Raw genomic sequence first — 25,481 nt, 5'->3', positions numbered from 1 at the left:
AGACTGGTATGATGCAGCTCTCCATGCTACTCTATCCTGTGCAAGCTTCTTCATCTCCCAGTACCTACTGCAACCTACATCCTTCTGAATCTGTTTAGTGTATTCGCCTCTTGGTGTCCCTCTACGATTTTTACCCTCCACGCTGCCCTTCAATACTAAATTGGTGATCCCTTGATGCCTCAGAACATATCCTACCAACTGATCCCTCCTTCTAGTTAAGTTGTGCCACAAACTTCTCTTCTCCCCAATCCTATTCAATACCTCCTCATTAGTTATATGATCTACCCATCTAATCTTCAGCATTCTTCTGTAGCACCACATTTCGAAAGCTTCTATTCTCTTCTTGTCCAAACTAGTTATCTCGTCCATGTTTCACTTCCATACATGGCTATGCTCCATACAAATACTTTCAGAAACGACTTCCTGACACTTAAATCAACACTCGATGTTAACAAATATCTCTTCTTCAGAAACACTTTCCCTGCCATTGCCAGTCTACATTTTATATCCTCTCTACTTCGACCATCATCAGTTATTTTACTCCCCAAATAGCAAAACTCCTTTACTACTTTAAGTGTCTCATTTCCTAATCTAATCCCTTCAGCATCACCCAACTTAATTCGACTACATTCCATTATCCTCATTTTGCCAACCCTGTCTCACTCTCTTCCCAACCACTGCTTCCCTTTTGTGCCCCTCGACTCTTATAACTGCTATCTGGTTTCTGTACAAATTGTAAATACCCTTTCGCTCCCTGTATTTTACCCCTGCCACCTTCAGAATTTGAAAGAGAGTATTCCAATCAACATTGTCAAAAGCTTTCTCTAAGTCTACAAATGCTAGAAACGTAGGTTTGCCTTTCCTTAATCTAGCTTCTAAGATACGTCGTTGGGTCAGTATTTCCTCACGTGTTCCAACATTTCTACGGAATCCAAACTGATCTTCCCCGAGGGCAGCTTCTACCAGTTTTCCATTCATCTGTAGAGAATACGTGTTAGTATTTTGCATCCGTGACTTATTAAACTGATTGTTCGGTAATTTTCACATCTGTCAGCACCTGCTTTCATTGGGATCGGAATTATTATATTCTTCTTGAAGTCTGAGGGTATTTCACCTGTCTCATACATCTTGCTCACCAGATGGTAGAGTTTTGTCAGGACTGGCTCTCCCAGGGCCATCAGTAGTTCTAATGGAATGTTGTCTACTCCTGGGGCCTTGTTTCGACTCAGGTCTTTCAGTACTCTGTCAAACTCTTCACGCAGTATCGTATCTCCCATTTCATCTTCATCTACATCCTCTTCCATTTCCATAATATTGTCCTCAAGTGCATTGCCCTTGTATAGGCCCTCTATATACTCCCTCCACATTTCTGCTTTCCCTTCTTTGCTTAGAACTGGGTTTCCATCTGAGCTCTTGATATTCATACAAGTGGTTCTCTGTTCTCCAAAGGTCTCTTTAATTTTCCAGTAGGCAGTATCTATCTTACCCCTAGTGAGATAAGCCTCTACATCCTTATATTTGTCCTCTAGCCATCCCTGCTTAGCCATTTTGCACTTCCTTTTGATCTTGTTTTTGAGACGTTTGTATTCCTTTTTGCCTGCTTCATTTACTGCATTTTTAAATTTTGTCCTTTCATCAATTAAATTCAGTATTTCTTCTGTTACCCAAGGATTTCTACTAGCCCTCGTCTTTTTACCTACTAGGCCCTCTGCTGCCTTCACTACTTCATCTCTCAAAGCTACCCATTCTTCTTCTACTGTATTTCTTTCCCCCATTCCTGTCAATTGTTCCCTTATGCTCTCCCTGAAACTCTGTACAACCTCTGGTTCTTTCAGTTTATCCACGTCCCATCTCCTTAAATTCCCACCTTTTTGCAGTTTCTTCAGTTTTAATCTACAGTTCATAACCAATAGATTGTGATCAGAGTCCACATCTGCCCCTGGAAATGTCTTACAATTTAAAACCTGGTTCCTAAATCTCTGTCTTACCATTATGTAATCTATCTCAAACCTGTCAGTATCTCCAGGCTTCTTCCATGTATACAACCTTCTTTTATGATTCTTGAACCAAGTGTTAGCTACGATTAAGTTGTGCTCTGTGCAAAATTCTATCAGGCGGCTTCCTCTTTAATTTCTTAGCCCCAATCCATATTCACCCACTACGTTTCCTTCTCTCCATTTTCCTACTACCGAATTCCAGTCACGCATGACTATTAAATTTTCGTCTCCCTTCACTATCTGAATAATTTCTTTTATTTCATCATACATTTCTTCAATTAGTTCGTCATCTGCAGAGCTAGTTGGAATATAAACCTGTACTACTGTAGTAGGCTTGGGCTTCATGTCTATCTTGGCCACAATAATGTGTTCACTATGCTGTTTGTAGCAGCTTACCTGCACTCCTATTCTTCTTATTCATTATTAAAACTACTCCTGCATTACCCCTATTTGATTTTGTATTTATAACCCTGTATGCACCTGACCAGAAGTCTTGTTCCTGCTGCCACCGAACTTCACTAATTCCCACAATATCTAACTTTAACCTATCCATTTCCCTTTTTAAATTTTCTAACCTACCTGCCCGATTAAGGGATCTGACATTCCATGCTCCGATCCGTAGAACGCCAGTTTCTTTCTCCTGATAATGATGTCCTCTTGAGTAGTTCCCGCCCAGAGATCCGAATGGGTGACTATTTTACATCCAGAATATTTTACCCAAGAGGACACCATCATCATTTAATCATACAGTAAAGCTGCATGCCCTCAGGAAAAATTACAGCCGTAGTTTCCCCTTGCTTTCAGCTGTTCACAATACCAGCACAGCAAAGCTGTTTTGGTTAGTGTTAGAAGGCCAGATCAGTCAATCATCCAGACTGCTGCCCCTGCAACTACTGAAAAGGCTGCTGCCCCTCTTCAGGAACCACATACTTGTCTGGCCTCTCAACAGATACCCCTCTGTTGTGGTTGCACCTACAGTACGGCTATCTGTATCGCTGAGGCACGCAAGCCTCCCCACCAACGGCAAGGTCCATGGTTCTTGGGGGGGATGTAAATGGAAAGAGTTTGTAGATTCCAAACAAATCAAGCACATTTTAGTATCCAAATTTCATACTAAAGCATTCCCCATGAAAGGATGTTTAAGGAATTCAACAGGGTTGTGAGGATCTATATACCTCATAAACATAACATGTCAACTGAATATGTCACTCCATTCTTACAAGTTGCTAACAACCTATCCCACACATCAAATGGATTTATACCAAATGAACTGATGTTCATTTGCAAACAGGTAGATGTGTGGGAAAAACCTTTTCCCAAGATACTGACACCAGAATTATCACTGGATGATAAAATACGACAAGCAGTAATCAACCTTGAAACCTGGGCTAAATATAGAAAAGGAATTTATGACAGAAAGCCGAAAGGTACAACACAATTTTATACAGGACAAAAGGTGTTACTTAGAACACATCCCAAATCCACAAAAATTGGAAAACTGAACCATAAGTGGCAATTACTATACACTGGACCATACATAATTACTACAATCCCCCATCCAGGGGCATGCAGATTGGCACCCATGAACACTGGTGAAGACAAGGGCCTTTACCAGCACAAAGACTTGAGAATGTTTGTATATTGAAAAAGGTCTGTATACCCACTAATTTGTATATATGTATAATAATAATATTATCCCGGGTTCGATTCCCGGCGGGGTCAGGGATTTTCTCTGCCTCGTGATGACTGGGTGTTGTGTGATGTCCTTAGGTTATTTAGGTTTAAGTAGTTCTAAGTTCTAGGGGACTGATGACCATAGATGTTAAGTCCCATAGTGCTCAGAGCCATTTGAACCATTTGAACCAATAATATTAGATTTAGGATGCTGGAAATTCACATTCCAAAATTTATGTTGTTAGATGATAAGGAAAATTTTTGTTTGTGTTTTTTCTCATATGTCAATGATAAGGTGAGTGGATGTAACAAGGAAGAATTTACTTTTATATGTTTAGATATGATGATACTTTAAACAGAACACTTTGCCTTGCACTTAGTCCAGTTGTAAATGAATAAATGAACTAGTGAAATGCATGGTAGCATGCAATGCAATACACAACTTGCTGTGATGTTAATGGTAACAGAGAGATGCAGCGCATGCGCATTGGGGTGAAATCTAGTCAACAAACTGCAAGCATGTGTGTGCCAGACACAGCTGAAAGTATTGGAGCACCCAAAACAAACAAACCCTATGAGCTACAGCTTGCACTAGCATTTGTAAAGCCTATTGCATAAACAGGAACATAGAAAATTAAGGGAGAGTCTATACTACAACTATGACTATCTACACAATACACACAAACAAAGATAAGCTAAGGGATTATATACGTGGAAAGGGATCCTAAACTACAAGATATTCACTGAAGTTATGCTACTACATACATTATATCTATATATTTACAAATTTAAGTACTGAAAGTACACGCACTAGTTATAATTGAGGGACCAGAAAACACTTGCTGCAGCTAACCAAGCGAGTATAATATAAGTGGCAAACTGAATAAGAGGTCACACCACGTCTATAATACACTTTATCTTTCAGAGTTATAAGGTAAGTAGAGACACAGACATGACATTTAATGAGTGTGTCATAGCACAAATATATATATTAGTATCCATCGAGGCACTGTACACTTATCTATGAAGATTTAGTTTTAAGTTAGTATTAAGTTTTCTTCCAGGGAACGATGCATTGACATATCCTGAAGTGAAGAAAGATATACGCTTGCAGAGTGTTAGGTACCATATAAAAATGAGAAGGACTGCACTGCAAGACAAATATAGTTATAACTTTTTGATAAGTATGAATGTGATAGTGGGAAAATATGTGTAGAAGAACACAGTTGCAGTTTGTCACATATCATGATGCTAAACTAATATTAAGCACTACCAAATAATCAAGGGGTCAAAACCAAACTACTGTGAGCATTGACTACCCATGAAAGCATCAAAAACCTGATTTACACTGAACTTTTTTGCACCTTTGTTGCTTACGTAAACACTGTTGTACTCTTGTTGTACATAACATATAGTATTGGAGATATAACTCTGTATATATGAAATGGTTATCCTTTATACAATGAACATAAGAAGTAAATATTGAGCTGCACTTTGAACACTAAATAAGCATTCAATACAATTGGTATCATCAGATTTAAACTGTGTTTATAAACGAGAAAGTATTTGGTTCTTGGGATCACAGTTAACACCAGTAACGAGATGTAACTGAGCACATAAATGCCTTTCCATGCGATTTCCTCAACCCTGTAGTGTGTAGATCCTTCCTGGAGAATGTTAGAGGGGCGAGGCCATTCGTAGTTATTTGAGCAGCATGTAGAATCTATTGTAGCAACTATTGTTTACTTCTTTAATTCTTTGAAACTGATAAATATGCTCCGTCAAAAAGTCACTGTGAATTGGAATGAAATGTATGTCAATTTATGCCATAAGGGAAAACAGAATCTGTTATTGTATGAATGTTATGTAAAGCATGTAAAACCAAATGAGAGTAAAAAGTGTACTCACAGAATTGGAATTGAACAATGTAATGAGATTATAATTTAACAAAATGTACTTAAACAAAATGACAATCAGACTATAATGTATATAAGCAATGATAATGACATGTCAGCAAATGAATACAAGAAGTTTATTTTTGTGGAAAGGACACTAGAGAAATTTTTTGTAACGCAATGGTATGAGGGCCACTCAAAAACAAAGTGCAAAACCATACAAAACCTGCCTGCAAAGTGTTAAGTGGGAAAGTGAGATACATGGGTGTGTGCACGATAAACTAAAGATATCAATACTTTATGTCAAATGAATTTTCTGTGCTCATCAATGTCATAAACCATGAATTTTCTGTGTTTGACAACATTGTAAAAGCAGCAAGAAACTTACCTTGTTGACAGATGTTGGATGTACGGCTGGTGGCTGAATACGTGAGAGCACTGATGTGAAATAAATTCCTCAGGCCACTGATATGGAAACCAGTTGTCATTGCGTTGAAGATTTCACAAAGGATCAAGCCGCTGAACACAAGCTTCATGAATTTGTGCAGTGTAGGCTTTTGAGAATGCATGCCACAGGCACTCTGACTTTGTATTAAACATGTGAGTGCTAGCTAAACACTGGGCAGATACTGACTGACAAAAATGGGACTATGTGGTTACAGCAAGAACATTATTATGAAAGAAAACTTACGTATGTATATGTTAAGGGAAGCTGATACGCCCATATAAATTGATAGCGATAAAGGATTACTCAATGGCTGAAAAATAAAGGCTATACCCATACCAGTCAGGGTTATTAACTCTTAAAAAGGGAAATAAGCCCAGATACTGTGCACCTTCATATGCACAGTGGGGGGCAATTGTAATGAATCATATTTTTTTTCCCTTCTCTCATTCTTTTCAGTAAGTTATTTTGTACCAGTGGTAATGTTGGAATAGAAACAAAACAAGCAGAGATACACTCTTCAATTGATTAATTTCTGTATATTCAGCTGTTTGTCTCTATAAGTGGTAGCGGGTGGACATATGATGAGTTCCACAGTGTTAATATTGTTCAGAAACGTGTATTCTAACTGTACATTAAAAAAGTGTTATAAAAGTTATTAGGGAGACGAAGTTTATTAATAACTGCCTCTGTTCATCATTTTGCCCATGCCAAGAATCCTGCGTCAAGAGGATCAAAGTAGACAAGAAGAATTTGTGTGAGCAGAGGAGGGGCGATCCAGAGCCAGTATTGTTACACCAAGCTCTATGGATAATGGCGGTAACGGGAAAAAGAAGTACGTAAAATTAAATGACGACTGTTGATCTAAAATTGTATAAGCTTTAAAAGTCTGTTGGTATTATTGCCAGTTAAAATCCACTCAGGATGTATGTACCTTCCAATTTTCAAGGTTTGAGCTCTTTAGTCTGAACTGAGCCTTTTCTTTCAAGTATTTTGATGCCGTTTTAGTTGGGAATTATGGAATACCTGGCTTATAGGAAAGCACTCAGTACAATGAAGTATTTTGTAGCTATTATACTTCCTACATTTATTTTATGTTAACAAGAACATTTTGTGTTTTAAAATCAAGATTATGAAGATCCCATAAAAATAGTCATCCTTACATTTCTGCATCAAATACAAGCAAAAGTAAAACTTAATTTTTAAGAACTATGCAAACTGCATTTAAGAACAATGTATGAGTTTTTAATCCAATTATGTTCAGAACAAATCACGGCTTACATTTTCATCTTCGAAAGTAGATTGTATTCCAACTGTAATGTAGGAATATCTTTGGTCAAGGTAGTGCACCAAATGCAGGTGAGTTACACACAGTTTGTTGTATCAGCTGAAGATTGTAGTTTGATTTTAGCACCTGATGAAGACTGTCATGAGTTTATTCTTGTATGCTGCCATGATGAACAGTATTGTTAAGATTGAAAGCAAAAATACAACGTGTACTGTTATGTCTGTGTAATGTGACTTTTCATATATTTGTTATGCAAGTGCAATGAAATCTTTAGACTGTGAAAATGGAAAGTATTTGGTACTATGTTTTGTTGTGAATGTATCTCTGAGGACCCATGCTTAGTAAATATTTTGTCAGGCAGTATGGGCAGCCTTTTTCACGGGAAGCATGTTTAGAGGACTGAGAATCAGGGTTTTAGCAGGTAGTTTGATGCAGGATGTTTGAGGTTTGTAACAGGGTGTTTGGGCAGAGGGGTTCATGATAACTGTTTTAAGTGTGGAATTTGGATAGAGGATTTGAAGCACAAAATTTTGGAACATGGTTTGATACAGGGCATTGAAGAGGAGGGTTTGTGGCAGGGTGTTCAGTGCAGGAGTTCTGGGGAAGATGTTTATCAGGGTAATTGGGTAGATTATGGGTTTTGAGCAGGCAGTTTTATCAGAAGTGTCAGGTAGAGAGATATGGCAGGTGGTTTTATTTGGTGCAGAAGGTTTGAGCCGGGGGTTTGGGCAGGGGATAGATTCATGGTAACTGGAGGTTTTATGTAGGTGTTTTGGACCAAAGAATTTGAAATAGGTGGCAAGGGGTTTATAGGAAGTGGGTTTTAGCAGGTGTCTGAGCAAGCGGCTTTGAGTGATAATTTAGGGCAGGTACTTTAATACAGGGGTTTGGGGCAGGGGATTTGGCAGAGGAAATAGACAGGGAGGAATTTGGGGCACATGGATTGACCATGTTGTTGGCGTAGGGGGTTTGAAGCAGATGGTTTGTGCTACCATTTTTGGAGCAGGTGATTTGAGTAGAGGGGATTGGACTTGGCAGTTGATTTAGCACATGGGTATGTGGCAAGGTGTTTTGGTCAGGGGAATGAAGTAGGGGCAGCACAGGGGTTTTTGAAGAAAATTTGGGGAACAGAATATGGCTGAAGAATTGGGCATTGGGATAAGGCAGGTTGTACATAACTGATGGTTTGTGCAGTGGTATGGGGCAGGAGATTTGGATTGTCAATTTAAGCAAGTGTGGGGCAGCACATTTTTCATGTCATTTACCTGTTGTTACACCACAAGGGCATATAAATTACTTTGATAAGCACGCAAAATGTAGCCTGAAACTTGTTGCTTACAATGTACATTCCAGTTGTCCACATTTCACTTCACCTAAACTGAAAAATAAATTCATACTCTCAAGTTTGAAAAGGGGTAAGGAAATAATGATGAAAAATTAAAAGTTCACTGTCTTTACTAATAACATATATTTAAAAATTTAATATTTCATATGCACAAAATCTTTGATAAAGCACATCAATCTTTACTACCCCAACACAGCACTTTTTATAGTCCAGAGCCTAAATCTCCTCAAAATTCAATTTCATTATATTTACTATTATGAAACTAGTTGTTTTAATAATTCAATGTTTGTTGCTCACCTAAAAGTGGTAAATTTTTAATACTACACTTGCCACATGAACCAAGAACATGATGAGTAATGCATAAGCCACATTAGGCCAAAACGAAAAAGTCATTTCAAATACTGCAGTTTGTGCAAAAGTTCAGTCCTAACAGTTCTGTAATCACATGGTTTAAAATTTCTTGATAGCATTAAAGTTTGTTCATACACAGTCATCCAATGGATTACATTACCAGTTGCAAATAACATCTCAATGTAGTTCATTGCATGGATCAGCACTGACCTGTTTGACAGCAACAACACTGTTGGTGAAAGATGTTGAGTGAACGAACTATAGACAGCTCCAAAGTTTCTTATATAGCCTTGGTTCCATCTGGAGCAGACCATGAAATGGAATGATCACTACTAAAGTTCCAGTGTCCCTTCCTCTGTTCTTATAAACCAACTTCTCCATGTGTTAAATTATTAATGGCTTCTCCAATTGAGATAGTATTGCCTCTGTGACTTTTCTTATTGTAAATCTGTTTATGAAGAACATTTCACTTTAATTTTATTGTCACAACTTATTAATATTGTGGCTGCTACAAATTTTTCAATGGAACCTTGAATGAGCACTACCCTCTGAACTGTCTTTTTTTGTTATCGCTGTACTTCGCAAAAGCCATTAAATGTAGTGTAATCTGGTACTTCATCATTACTTGTTATATGTGATATACTGCTGTATTTTCTATACTCTGGCTAACATTTAACTATAGGATAATCTACTAAGAATAAGTTTTTGTCTGTAAGTTAAAAATTCACATTTCCTTAAAAACTCAAAAAGTATTGAAAATAACTTTACCAAACTATCTACATCTTATTTTTACATAAAAAACCGCAAACACTCTCAAAATTTCAGCCTTGTGTCTCTTTCCTTGCCGAATGAAAATTATGAAACAGTGTGATTTTTGTGGAAACTACTTAAACGATTTTGCTCAAGATTAGTGTTTCTCACATCCACATCATGCTATATTAAATTACAAAATTATAACAATATTTGACAGTGCAACCCTTTGTATCCCACAAGTGCATGCAGAAGGTACACTTGGCTTGTCATTGAGAGAGTAGGGGAAGTCTCTGTCTCCCATTACTGTTGATAGGCAGCAAAAGCACTTGCATTCCACAAATAGTATTTGTGGAATTGTATGTGGAATAGTGTTTCGGGTACTGGGTTTTGATGCAGTGAATTAACAGCTGATGTATCTGGGTGTTTGAGTGATTGATTTCGGGCTGGCAACTGCAGAGAGTATTTTGGCAGTGAGTACTGGCACTGAATAGTGGCAAGAATAGGGGGGGGGGGGGGGGCATAAAATATAATATATACATATACAATGGAAACTGTTTAGTAATTGCTGCTTGAATAATTTTAAAAAATTGGAAAGACTAATTGAAAGAAATTGGAAAGTAGACATATCCTGAGTGAACTTTAACTGGCACTAACATCAACAGACCTTTGAAGTCAATACATTTTTAGATTAACATTAATAAGTTTATGTACTTCTTTTTCCTGTTACCGCTATTGTGCATAGATTGATACGACAATACTGGTTCCAGATCGCCCCTCCTCTGCTCAAGCAAATTTTTCTTGTCTGCTTCGATCCTCTTGATGTAGGATTCTCGGCGCGGGTGAAATGATGAACAGATGTGTTTATTAATATAAGCAGTCATACATAAACCAAGCCTCCATAATAACTTTTATAACACTTCTTTAATGTGCCATTATAATACACATTTTCGATAAATACTAATATGGCGGAAATCGTTATACATCCATCCACACACACACACACACACACACACACACACACACACACACACACACACACACATATATATATATATATATATATATATATATATATAAAGAATGAGAGGAAAAATAATAGTAATATGATTCATTACAGCACCTAAAGGCGAGTCATGATACTAACACTACTATCAATGCAAATCCTTGAGCTCACCCTTTGAACATCATTTCTGTCTGGTACCCATACAGTAAATAGTTTTCTATGTACACCAGCACAAATAATGAAAGTTTAATTATAACCACTCTGTATGTAAAGCAATTTTTTATGTCTGTAAGCAGAGGCTTTATTTATCATAATAGCCTGTGGCAGTCTGTCATTCTTGTGGTGTGTGCTCTTAATATAGCTGTGTGTGTTTGTGACGATCAAGGAAAAGCTTGTGGGGAAACACCTGTAATGTGGCTACATATGGAGATGTCAGAAAATGAGATTCACCACTGTGAAATAATAACATAACAGTGCACTAAAGAAAATGCTGGAGAATATCGACATTGTCTATCCAGCACAGAAATATGGTGTTCACATCAACTGTCCAACTAAGCCCTATTTTTGTATGTAAAGTGAAGTTTCTCAGTAAATCTTTTCGTTCAGATTCTGCAGTTCAAGAATTAAACACTGTGCACACAGTTTCGTTCTTTATAGAACCCGTCACCATAAACCGTTTTGATTGTTAATAGAAGTTTGGGCACTAAAGTATGAAGCTTCTTTACATGTGTACTATTCCACCACAGCAGTAAATTAATAGATTTATTAACTGCACATTACCATCCATATTTGGACAGTGGGTTTGGGCAGGTAGTTTTACAGGTTTTATGAGGCAAGGTTTTTGTAGTGCAGCGAGTTTAGGAACGGTGTTTTTTGGGTTAGGTGGTTTGCACAGGCTATTGTGCTTTGAGGCAGTTGTCACAGATTGTTTGGCCAGGAATCTCGTCATGGATTTGAGGTAGGGGCTTTGGCTGGTATTTTGATGAAGAGGATTTGAGTAAGAGGAGTTAATGTAGGGTGTCTGAGCAGAGAGTCTGGGTCACAGGGTTTGTTTAGATATCTGGGAAGAGAGACTGGGACAGGGAGTTTGTTCAGGTAATTTGGGAAGGGGGTTAGGCGATGTGTTTGCAGTAGAGGGTTTGAAACAGATGCTTTAGGATAGACATTTTGTGGCAGAGACTTGGGATAGGATGTTTGTGGCAGGGGTTTGAAGTATGGGTCAATGGGATGACATACACAGTTCATTATTTTTCAACGGTTGAATTTTTCCATGTGCTTGAATTCACACTGTAACCTCAGTTCTTTGATGCTGAATGTGATTTCAGCTCAGTTGTGTTCAAAGGTTAATCTCAGTATCAATCCAGAATGCATTAGGAAACCACAGTGAAGCTTAACTGTAGGGGAAAGTGTAGTACCTTGTAACAGTCGTCAGATGTTCATCTGTAGACAGGACTGTAATATAAGTTAAGAATACTCATTAGTTCCATTTTTAAATGATAGCATTCACTTTTTTGTGTGGTGCAGTCTATCTGAAATTACAAAAATTACTCCAGAAAAGTAAGGTTTCCCAAAATGTGTAAAACTGTTCCAAGGTACAAACATGGTCATGTTCAAGAAACAAAAATTGTGTTCAAATTAAAAGTGTTGAAATTAAGGAAATTTTGTAAGTACTGTATTTAATATTACAAATTAAACAGATTTTGAAACAGAAGGTACTGAAAACCAAAACCATTTTCCATTTTCACAACAGGTAAAACTGATGACGATATTGAAGAAACTCAACTCATTTGCAAATATGACATGTTCCATTTCTATGTAAAAGATTGTGCATGACTCAAAAAGTATGGCTTAAACATCCAAACATTTTATGAACAGTTTTAAAAATGTATAGTGATCAAATCACCATAAAATTCTGTAACTGAAGAATTAATAATATCTTCCAAATAGCTTTAATACATTATATGGTACTTACATGTGTAGAGCTCAAAATATTTAAAAATGATGCACAAAACTCAACCTTCTACCTCACAACAACAGAAATCATAGAAAATGCCAGAAACTGCTCGTGGCAGTCTCTACTGTACCTTCCATCATCTGATTCTAAGATCGGTCACTAGATTGAAAAACTATTCAGGAAAATCATGTATTGCTACACACACTATCTTCAAGGTACAACACTTTCTCCTGCAGCTTTTTCCACAGACTCACAATAGTATACTTTGTAAGAATAGGTAAAGAAGTAGGATGTGGTTCAGAAAGTAGAATTTTGATGAATGCCATGTGGAATAAATTCTGGTGGAGAAAGTTAGTTAGCAGAGCAATTCATCTTGTTGTTACACTAATGAGAAATGAGAGAGGGAAAACGAATTTGTTTGTTCATCTCCCTTGTAATACCCCTTCATTCATCTGACATACCTGTTGAATGTTGTTGGCCGCAATGACTGTGTACACACTGCAGGTGCCAAAGTATGTTGCAAACAAACCTATAAGGATAGCGTACCTGTAAATAATAATAGGAACATCAGTTACAATCACAGCATTTAGTGTGATTCAGGAACAGCAATGTGGATGTAATAGTCTTCTGTTACCATTGGGATGCTTGATATTGGTGCATCCCATTTCTTCTCAGCATTGAGGTGCTTGTTTTCGGTGAATCTCTTGCCTCTCACCATTGGGGGCTTGATTTCAGTGAGTGTCCATGGCAGGAGCGCCTATCACTATCACTTCACTGACATTTTATCTTATTATAATGGTTGTGGTTTGTGTTCTGCTGGTAGCCAATTAATGGTTAGCAAGACAGTTATGGTGGTTGGACAGAAACACACACAGAAATCAGTCAACCTGATGGTGGCTTTCTAGAGTGGCCACTGAAATCAAGCGGACCAATTCTGTGGGGACTCACCACAATCAACCCCAAAGTTAACAGAAAACTACATTATCATACAAGTAGCTTATTTGCCATAAATGTCAATGTCTAGCAATGTAATTTGTATTGTACCATCACATTTGCAATACTCTAGTAAAATTTGAACATCAGTATCAACCATTAGACTGCAAAGGTTTACATTTACATCATAAATTAATTGGAGAATGAAATGCATTGGTTCTTAATTACAAAAACAGACACAGTTGGTAATTGTCTATTACAGCACTATCTACCATGAATGGGAAACAATGGTTTAAGTAAACTGTTTGTATCTTTTGGCAAAGAATCCGAAAATCCAATAAAATGTGGGTTTCCAATCTAAATAATAAGTTGACACCACCCATGCATGATGGATGGTTTTAGCTCAGGCAGATGTCCCCTTTACTAATACCATGTTTTCACCAAGAACAGGTTTTCCATATGATATATCATTTTTTAGATATTCAGTTCAGTGAGGTTTAAACAAACACCTTGTATACAATTTACTTCACTTGTGCAGTATGTTCTGCAAACTTTTGTTAGGCAGCCATTGTTTGCAAGAATCCATGGCTTTGAAAGAACCTAAATTTAATTTTTAGGAATGTCTTTATGTTTTACATTGGAGTAAGAGAACCTCTACCCAGACTTTGAAATGACTTGCCATATTGTAGTGTACAATCAGATTTACAACACTGAAGTAAATTTCAGACATGGATATCCACTGTTATGGCACAACAATTTCCATTTACATCATAAGTGAAATGTAGAGTCAAATGCTTCGGTTCTTAACTGCAACAACAGCCACACTTGATAATGTTGATTACAACGTCATCTACCACAAATAGGAAACAATGGTTTCAGTAAACCATACATAGTTTCCAGTGTAGGATCCGAATATGCAATAAAAATGGAGTGTTCCCATTTGAAAATACAAAGCTGACCCTGCCCATGCAGGAGAGGAGGGTAGGAGATGATCAGGTGTCGTACAGACAGATGTACCCCTTACAAATATTATCTTTTTACTTGTAATGTTTTTTCATATGGTGAAATGCCCTTTGAGTCCCCATCTGTCATACAGTTTTAATATACCAGGAAGTTTCAAATCAGCACACACTCTAAAGCAGAATGAAAGATTCATTCTGTAAGCAATCCCTAGGCTGTGGTTACGCCATTTCTCTACAATATCATTTCTTCCAAGAAAGCTAGTCCCATGAGGTATGCAGGAGAACTTCTGTGAAGTTTGGAAGATAGGAGAGTGATAATGGTTGAAGTAATGCTGTGACGGCACACCATGAGTCATGCCCACGTAGAGCATTACCCTGCAAAAGGTCTGAGTTTGAGTTTCAGCCAAGACATAGTTTTAGTCTGGCAAGAAGTTTCAAACCATCCAAATGTAAATAGTATGAGTACTGTGTAAAGTAGATATGCATAGGTTCTACAGAGGCCTTCTCAAAGAACCACTTGTCAGTGCATTCACACTTCAATGGACTTTACTCTAATAATAAAAATCAACTTCAGATAAATTATAATTTACAGAACTACAATACAAGACAGAAAAATACTTGTTCCTTGCCATGAATTCAGATGATGTTCGATACTCTGTTTAGGTTCTTACGAAGCTTCCCTCTGACATAAAATTAAAAATTGAGACTCACCATATATTTAAAATAATATCAAAAAATTTTGTTGGCTGCTTCTTCTATAAATAATCTGCTTACCTATATTCAAGGATTAAAAATTTCCATTATCTGCATAACAAGGAGCAATGCTCAGTGTTAGCAGGCCTCCAATTTTCAGCATATAGATAGTTGTTTTACTGTTATGAATATCAACATGGTCATGCAGTTACTAAGCTAGGATTTGAGTTGAACGGAAAGTGTTTTACGTAACTGAGAAAACAACATTTTCCACAGCAGTGACTGTCTCTTTAATTATGTTATGGCAAATTAGTTTGTTCATGTTTTTAAAAAAAATTGATTGAACTTGTGATGAAGCAAGCTTGCATCTCTTTACTTCCTCTCTGGTTTTGCCATCTGCCTCCTTAAATTCATTTATTTTTTATTTTTGTCTAATTACTATTAACATGCATGAGTATAATCAGAGTTTCCATAAATGAGAAAGGTTGGCGCTCAGTCCTAAGGAATATAGCACCAGGTCTAGTTTTGTGCTTAGTTTTGTGTAGGTAATTAATTTCCTAATTTATTTTGACCATTCCTAGTTAATATCTTTTGCTACGGATCATTATAGGGTGAAATTAGTAATTGTTTCACGACTTAGATTTCATTTTTGACTTATAAACAAATATAAATTCTGTACTAATTATAAACATTTGGAAGAAGAACTACTAGGATCCTTAAAGCATTTATTTGGCTCTATTCGAAAACATATCGGTTTTGTGTTGTAGGATTGCCTGATCCAATGATGTACACTATACCACATGTAATATGCACTATTTTATTGGTCTGAAGCACACATATATGGATATATGCTCCGTACACACTTGTTTACTGTTTCGCATGCGGCCACAGAGGCTCACAAAGAGCTTGAAAAACAAAGATGTCATACATGATTTGGTTGATAGTCGCCACATTAGCCTCCCCCTCTCCTCCCCTCCCCCATCTGGAGTGTGGAGCACAAAGGTAAATATGTGGGCATACATGTAAAGGAAGCACCCAGGGGGGAGGAAGAGGGTGTTTATACAGAAACAATACATTACATTACATTAGTAAATGAAGTCTTCGAGCCAGCAAGAGGGGCAGATGGTCCTGCCTGACCAGGCTAATCTTCGTACAGCAGTGGAGGGATCTGGGGAAAGGACAATGGATTGTGAGGACCCGGGTTAGCAAACCTGAATGCCTGTTGCAGTGCGATGGACTTTTACTGTTCACAGGTCAGTACCAACAGGCAAGGGGACAGACTGGAGAAGGCGAATGTGGGTCAAGTTGTCATTGGGGAAGCTGGCAAGTTCATAGAATACAAATATGTTATCATGATGCACAACAAAAAACACTTTAGAACTGCAAATGAAATCAGTGTTGACATTAACTACCATTTCCATAGAGGGGGTGACAGAATCTCCACATGAATCATCATCACATGTTCCAAGGCTGGGCCCTGATACGTCACTAAATCCTAACAGGGGAGAGGGGGGGGGGGGGGCTGCCTACAGAGGGAGTCGTCACATCTGTCACTCTGTAGGGTGACGTCACACACACCTGTAGCTCTATCACATGACTGGGAGTAGGTAACGTCACACATGCCAGGATGGTTGTCACTCACCCACAGATCATCAGTAGATACCTCGTGCGAGGTGGGTGTAGCAGGAGGTGGGAACTGACTGGGTAGGATATCGAGCAGTTCTCCTAGAGACCACGCTGGTTTGAGATGGCAGATGGATATAGTTTGAGGCTTCCCGGAAATGAGCACTTCGAACATGTTGTTACACTGCAAGATGACTCTGTGCAGGCCCAAGTATGGAGGACTGAATGCCGGTCAGACAGTGTCATCGCATGCCATGGCGTTGAGCATACATCTAGAAATATGCACACATATACAGGAAGCTATGACAGTTCTGCATTGAATATACATAAGAAAAGGTGTATATAAACTAATAAAGAGTCATGAGCAAAGAGAGAAAATGAAAGCAGGAGAGAATGTCAATCATGATGATCAATAAGAAATGTCAGTATAATAAATACTGTAATGAATTGAAGGATAGTGGGACATGAATAGTATATGTTGACATAGTATCTATTGAAGGCATAGAAGTTGATAAGTAGAGGACTCTGGGGAGCAAATGATGTATTAAAGAATAAATGTGAAGCTTAAGATAGATTTATATCTTTACCAGAAAATACTTAATCATGTTATACGTAGAAATGTATAATAGGGTAATGAACCATGAGGCCTGCTCAGAAAGGATAAGGGGGTGTACCAAGCATTCACTAAGTGTAAAGGTGAGGCATACCTATGTGTGTTCTAAGAATAGGGATGTTTTATAAGGGGCGTACTACCAGAATGGAAAGAGGAAGTGCTCTAATAAGGTCAACCCTCAAGCAAGGAGTAGGTGCTGATCTTAGGAGAATGGGACAGTATCATGGCAAAAGTCACAAATTTTATATGAATTATTCTGGAAAGCATAAATTCTATGAACGACTAGCATTATTCTGTCTTGTAGAAATAAATGAGTGTCAAAAGAACACTTTTATTTCACCCAGAGTTCCTCCAAGCTACAACTAATGAAAATAGTACATACTAGGAAAAAGCTAGTACAAAAAGATAGGAATGGAAAATAGATTACTCATGCAACATGAACACCTGAGGCTTTTGATTGAAAAAGAAAATAAAGAAAAGAGACAAAGTCCTCACAATTCCTGAATATTAGAAAAGCTGACTAAAACCTCAAGTGAATGTTCATGTCTTATTGTTGAAGTAAAATAAGAGAAGAATAGAGAAACAATAAGAGATATACCGGTATTGTTGTTTTAGAAAGGAGAGATATGTATATAAACCTATGTAAAGAAATGTATATTGTTAAGATGTGAAATGTTGTTATAAATGATTATGTATAAACTACTGCGTGTTCAATATGAGGGGGGTGATATGTAGTGATTCCAGAATTTCTGTGTAAATTCTAGAACCACTCGGCCCTCTACCATCTTGATCATGATATTCTACATACAAGTGTGGGATGGTAAAATCCTACCTACTGCACATCAAATGTTTCTGTGTGCACATTTAAAAACAGTCACTTGATTATTTAGAGTTTCACTTCTTGCATTTAGAGTTTCCCTCTGAGCATTCAAAACTTCACTCTGGGTATTTAACTGGGAATTTATCACACTCTGAGCTTTTATTAAATTTACCAACTCAGCACAGTCAGGTGTTTCTTTGCTAACTCTCATAGACATATCTGGTTCTAGAGTGTCCTCAATTTGTTGTATATTGTCCATCCTTTTATGTGCTTTAGCCCTAGTAAGCTTTTAAAATTAACTTTAAAAACTATAATTACACAATAAAAGTTCACTCAACTGTATGTACCACTTCACCTAAAGTAATGAAGTTTTGTTTCATGCTCACCCGGTGTAGAAGTCTTGTTGCATGGGTGAGCGGATGTAAAGGCAGGTCAGCACTGGTGAACAGCAGCTGGTGCCGGTGGTGTCAGTGTAGGTTGGTTTCCATGACTGTGTCCCCACGATGTGTGTGAGAGCTGTATACTCCCTGCACTAGATCTTATTGATTGAAGTGTTCTACTCATATTTATTCTTAGACAAATACGTCAAAATCTTCTTTCCTGTTCCATAATTGTGAATTTTCCATGTCTTCACCATTTTTCAATCAAAGTTTGATTCACTGGATACTTGAACACATTCCAATATCTCAGAGTAAATCTCTTATCGTGTTATGTTTGGTTGCTATGTCAACAAGTAACAACTTCTTCTCTAATTTTTTACTTAAAATTCCCATTTTCTCGGGTCCTTTCACACTGGTCACCACATTCTAATGTTTTTGACAGCGATTTAAAGTGAGAAGTAGACGTACAAACTTCCCACTTCTATTATATGAGGTGACTTACTTGAGGTTCGCAGCCGATGTTCTTTGTTGGCTATCTGGCTGCTGGAAAACTCTCTTGACTTCGTCTCCATAGAATGATGCTAGGTACGGGAATATGTAAGCATCTCCCGCTACTTGTGAAATAAGTAGATACGCGAACTTTACTTTTCGTTAACCAACGATATATTTGAACTCCATACAGAATAAAATTCTCACTTTCCACATACATATATGACTTCCAATAAGTCACTCGCTCTGTCCAATGTCAGAAACAAATTTAATTACATTTATAAAGGAGTTGGTTTAATAATTATGAGTCTACTCCACATGAATCAAAAACAGAAATTGCCTCTAGCAAAGCTGGATTAAGAGTTCGCAGGATTTATTTTTCAGTTGTTCTTCTTTCACATAACAGTAGTCAATGACACAATAGGCACAGAACTGCATAATATTTCCATGGTTCTTCCACTGAAACATCTATCGATTGCCCGACAACACTTGTCAGTGCTGTTCGACCGCCACGTCTACTTTCTTTCCACAACTGATTACCTGCACACACAAACATGTGATGCACAGTAGGTATGATTTTACCATGCCACACTCATATCTAGAATATCATGCATTCAAGATGGTAGAAGGCTGAGTGGCTCTAGAATTTACACAGAAATTCTCGAATCACTGCAGTCTGAGTGCACGATGCTAAGTCCTTATGCAGGAATACGGGGGAAGCGAGTGCAGCCGAGGAGGGTGCATGTGAATGTTAGTCATTAGCTGCTTAACATGCCTGATGAATGTCAAGTCACAGATTTTATCCGAAGGGAGTGAAGGCTCGACTAGCTCTGCTGGGAGTGTGAGGGGTTCTCCGTCTAGTACTTCCAACAGAGATGCGCCAAGGTCCTCTTTGTACACAGCCCAAACGCCTAACATTACCCATGGTAGGGCGTCGGCCCACTCACCTCCATGGCACATCAGTGAAGCTTTAAGTGTTCGGTGCTAATATTCAACAAGGCCATTGCTCTGTATGATTAAATGATGATGGCGTCCTCTTGGGTAAAATATTCCGGAGGTAAAATAGTCCCCCATTCGGATCTCCGGGCGGGGACTACTCAAGAGGATGTCGTTATCAGGAGAAAGAAAACTGGCGTTCTACGGATCGGAGCGTGGAATGTCAGATCCCTTAATCGGGCAGGTAGGTTAGAAAATTTGAAAAGGGAAATGGATAGGTTAAAGTTAGATATAGTGGGAATTAGTGAAGTTCAGTGGCAGGAGGAACAAGACTTCTGGTCAGGTGACTACAGGGTTATAAACACAAAGTCAAATAGGGGTAATGCAGGAGTAGGCTTAATAATGAATAGGAAAATAGGAACGCGGGTAAGCTACTACAAACAGCATAGTGAACGCATTATTGTGCCCAAGATAGATACAAAGCCCACACCTACTACAGTAGTACAAGTTTATATGCCAACTAGCTCTGCAGATGACGAAGAAATTGAAGAAATGTATGATGAAATAAAAGAAATTATTCAGATAGTGAAGGGAGACGAAAATTTAATAGTCATGGGTGACTGGAATTCGAGTGTAGGAAAAGGGAGAGAAGGAAACGTAGTAGGTGAATATGGATTGGGGCTAAGAAATGAAAGAGGAAGCCGCCTGGTAGAATTTTGCACAGAGCACAACTTAATCATAGCTAACACTTGGTTTAAGAATCATGATAGAAGGTTGTATACATGGAAGAACCCTGGAGATACCAAAAGGTATCAGATACATTATATAATGGTAAGACAGAGATTTAGGAACCAGGTTTTAAATTGTAAGACATTTCCAGGGGCAGATGTGGACTCTGACCACAATCTATTGGTTATGACCTGTAGATTAAAACTGAAGAAACTGCAAAAAGGTGGGAATTTAAGGAGATGGGACGTGGATAAACTGAAAGAACCAGAGGTTGTACAGAGTTTCAGGGAGAGCATAAGGGAACAATTGACAGGAATGGGGGAAAGAAATACAGTAGAAGAAGAATGGGTAACTTTGAGGGATAAAATAGTGAAGGCAGCAGAGGATCAAATAGGTAAAAAAACGAGGGCTAGTAGAAACCCTTGGGTAACAGAAGAAATATGGAATTTAATTGATGAAAGGAGAAAATATAAAAATACAGTAAATGAAGCAGGCAGAAAGGAATACAAACGTCTCAAAAATGAGATCGACAGGAAGTGCAAAATGGCTAAGCAGGGATGGCTAGAGGACAAATGTAAGGATGTAGAGGCTTATCTCACTAGGGGTAAGATAGATACTGCCTACAGGAATATTAAAGAGACCTTTGGAGATAAGAGAACCACTTGTATGAACATCGAGAGCTCAGATGGAAACCCAGTTCTAAGCAAAGAAGGGAAAGCAGAAATGTGGAAGGAGTATATAGAGGGTCTATACAAGGGCGATGTACTTGAGGACAATATTATGGAAATGGAAGAGGATGTAGGTGAAGATGAAATGGGAGATATGATACTGCGTGAAGAGTTTGACAGAGCACTGAAAGACCTAAGTCGAAACAAGGCCCCGGGAGTAGACAACATTCCATTAGAACTACTGATGGCCTTGGGAGAACCAGTCATGACAAAACTCTACCATCTGGTGAGCAAGATGTATGAAACAGGCGAAATACCCTCAGACTTCAAGAAGAATATAATAATTCCAATCCCAAAGAAAGTAGGTGTTGACAGATGTGAAAATTACCGAACTATCAGTTTAATAAGTCACAGCTGCAAAATACTAAAGCGAATTCTTTACAGACGAATGGAAAGACTGGTAGAAGCCGACCTCGGGGAAGATCAGTTTGGATTCCGTAGAAATGTTGGAACACATGAGGCAACACTAACCTTACGACTTATCTTAGAAGAAAGATTAAGAAAAGGCAAACCTACGTTTCTAGCATTTGTAGACTTAGAGAAAGCTTTTGACAATGATGATTGGAATACTCTCTTTCAAATTCTGAAGGTGGCAGGGGTAAAATACAGGGAGCGAAAGGCTATTTACAATTTGTACAGAAACCAGATGGCAGTTATAAGAGTCGAGGGGCATGAAAGGGAAGCAGTGGTTGGGAAAGGAGTGAGACAGGGTTGTAGCCTCTCCCCGATGTTATTCAATCTGTATGTTGAGCAAGCAGTAAAGGAAACAAAAGAAAAATTCGGAGTAGGTATTAAAATTCATGGAGAAGAAGTAAAAACTTTGAGGTTCGCCGATGACATTGTAATTCTGTCTGAGACAGCAAAGGACTTGGAAGAGCAGTTGAACGGAATGGACAGTGTCTTGAAAGGAGGATATAAGATGACCATCAACAAAAGCAAAACGAAGATAATGGAATGTAGCAAATTAAATCGGGTGATGCTGAGGGAATTAGATTAGGAAATGAGACACTTAAAGTAGTAAAGGAGTTTTGCTATTTAGGGAGTAAAATAACTGATGATGGTCGAAGTAGAGAGGATATAAAATGTAGACTGGCAATGGCAAGGAAATCGTTTCTGAAGAAGAGAAATTTGTTAACATCGAGTATAGATTTAAGTGTCAGGAAGTTGTTTCTGAAAGTATTTGTATGGAGTGTAGCCATGTATGGAAGTGAAACATGGACGATAACTAGTTTGGACAAGAAGAGAATAGAAGCATTCGAAATGTGGTGCTACAGAAGAATGCTGAAGATAAGGTGGGTAGATCACGTAACTAATGAAGAGGTATTGAATAGGATTGGGGAGAAGAGAAGTTTGTGGCACAACTTGACTAGAAGAAGGGATCGGTTGGTAGGACATGTTTTGAGGCATCAAGGAATCACAAATTTAGCATTGGAGGGCAGCGTGGAGGGTAAAAATCGTAGAGGGAGACCAAGAGATGAATACACTAAGCAGATTCAGAAGGATGTAGGTTGCAGTAAGTACTGGGAGATGAAGAAGCTTGCACAGGATAGAGTAGCATGGAGAGCTGCATCAAACCAGTCTCAGGACTGAAGACCTTAACAACATAACAACATTGCTCTGGGGATGGTATGCTGTTGTCCTAAATCATTTCACCCCGCACACTTCACAACACTGCCGGAAGAGGGCGGACTCGAACTGACGTCCCTGGTCAGTGGTGTTGAGTTGGGCAGCCGAAGCGTGAGATCCACATTAATAAAAGGGGCTCAGGTAACCACGTCGGCTATGATAGTAGTGAGGGGTATTACCTCTACCCAGCAGGTAAACCTGTCAATGACAGATAGTATGTAACGAAAGGAGCCCGAGGGGGGTAAGGGCCCAACAATATCAAAGTGTGTGTGTTGAAATCTTCATTTTGCCACATGGAACATATCCAAGGGGGGGCTGTGCATGACATCCTACTTTTGCGCGCTGACAAGCCACACATGGTCACACCCAACTGCAACATTGTTTTATCAGCTCAGACCAAACGAAACATTTGAATACCAGACATGTGGTGGTGAGTATGCCAGGGTGTGCCAAGTTGTGAATACTATTAAAAATGTCCAGGCAGAGAGGTGCAGGAATCACCAGATGTATGCGTCCCATTGAAATGTCACACCAGATGGGTGACAAAAACCCCAGAAGTGTCTGTAACTCGAGTTTGAGTCATGTTTTAGTATCAGAGTGCAATGCGGCAAGTTCAGTATCACCTACTTGCAATTTATGGAGTTTTCTAAGGTCGAGTTGTGAAGACAATACCAACACACGAGATAAAAAAGCAGCGACGATGTTGTCTGCCCCTCTGACGAAATGTATGTCATTCATAAACTGGCATATGAGGTCCATACAATGGAAACATCTCGGGGACGAGTCCTCACCTGGGTCGCGGAAAGCATGTACGAGCAGTTCGTGGTCGGTAAATACCATGAGGTGGTGACATTCGATATTGTCTTGGAAATATTTGGTAGCCACATAAATAGTAAATAGTTCCCGGTCGAAGATCGACCATTTGTGTTGGGAAGCAGACAGTTTGTGAGAGAAAAATCTGAGCAGCTGTACAACAGAACCCACAGATTGCTGAAGTACTGCCCCCACTGCTGTATTACTCGCATCTGTAGTAAGTGAGGTGGGAGCATCAGGGATGGGATGAGCGAGTGTAATGGCCATCTGTAGGGCTGACTTGAGGTTATCAACTATCTGTCACATGTCTGGAGTCCATGTGACAACGCAAGACACAGAAGTGTTGTTGCCTACGAGGGCATCCGTCAGTGGGGCTTCTATATTGGCGGCGTGGGGAATGTGTATGCAGTAGTAATTTACAGTTTCTAGGAAGCAGCAGAGGCACTGTACTAATAGCCTCGACCCATTCTGGTAGGGGTGGATGCCATCGGCAGAAACCGCCATCGGCAGAAACCATGTGGCCCAGAAAAGTGACACTAGTGCAGTGGAATTGTGACTCAGCATTGTTCACTGTGACGTGGTTTGCTTGTAATAGTTGTAACACTGTAATTAAGTGGAGTTCATGTTCCTCAAATGAGGATGAAAATATTAACAAGTCATCCAGGTATGCATACACAAAGTCCAGCTTTCCAACCAATGAGTCAATGAACCGTTGCCACGTCTGTGCAGCATTTTTAAGGCTGAACGGCATAAACAGATATTCAAACAATCTGAAAGGGGTGATGATGGCAGTTTTTTCCATGTCCTCTTGTGACAGTCAATTACACTGAAAATTTGTGCCCCATGCAGTTTGGAAGCAAAATCTTGAATATTTTGGACGGGATAATCATCTAAAATTGTTCTGGTGGTAAGAGTCCAATAGTCACCACAGAGGCGGAAAGTGTCATCTGGCACCAAACGAATTGGTGATGACCAACTACTAGAAGAATAATAGCTTTGCCATGTTTAAGTTTTTCCAGATTTAAATGGCTAGCCTTTGCGCACACAGGAGGACCTTCCATGGTATTGATTCTACGAACAGTACCATTGTTGATTGCAAACACCGGCAGGGATGATGGGCCCACACCCGATGAAGTATGACTGACCTGTAATGCACACACTTGTGTGTCCCCGGCCGGCGGATCAGCAGCAGTGATGGTGATCCATTGGTAGTCTCTATTGTGGAGCTCAGTGGGGTACCTGGTGGTGTCATGAACACAGCTTCTGTTCGGCATTAGAAAAGTCGTGTCGGCGGCAGATGCGAGGAGGCGGCATGGAGACTGGGGGCATGTCCATGTGTGACAGCTGGGTGACCTGCTTTTGAGCGTCTGTGATCTTGACACACACGGAAGTGATGCATAAGCAGAGGGCTTCTTTGTTATCCCGAAGCTC

At 38.9% G+C, this 25,481-nt stretch overlaps 1 protein-coding gene across 1 annotated transcript in view; it reads right to left on the bottom strand.

Annotated features, from left to right (window-relative positions):
• LOC126262057 (proton-coupled amino acid transporter-like protein pathetic) overlaps positions 1-25,481 on the bottom strand; it is a 242,468-nt gene that overhangs the window by 152,895 nt on the left and 64,092 nt on the right. Inside the window, exon 3 of the mRNA XM_049958593.1 lies at positions 13,167-13,251. Coding sequence (XP_049814550.1) covers positions 13,167-13,251 — 85 coding nt within the window. The remainder of the gene's footprint in view (positions 1-13,166; positions 13,252-25,481) is intronic.

Source organism: Schistocerca nitens, chromosome 1, assembly GCF_023898315.1.
Source record: "Schistocerca nitens isolate TAMUIC-IGC-003100 chromosome 1, iqSchNite1.1, whole genome shotgun sequence".
Classification (NCBI taxonomy): domain Eukaryota; kingdom Metazoa; phylum Arthropoda; class Insecta; order Orthoptera; family Acrididae; genus Schistocerca; species Schistocerca nitens.
The sequence above is the reverse complement of the archived record's forward strand: the minus strand, read 5'-3'. Positions and strand labels throughout refer to the sequence as shown.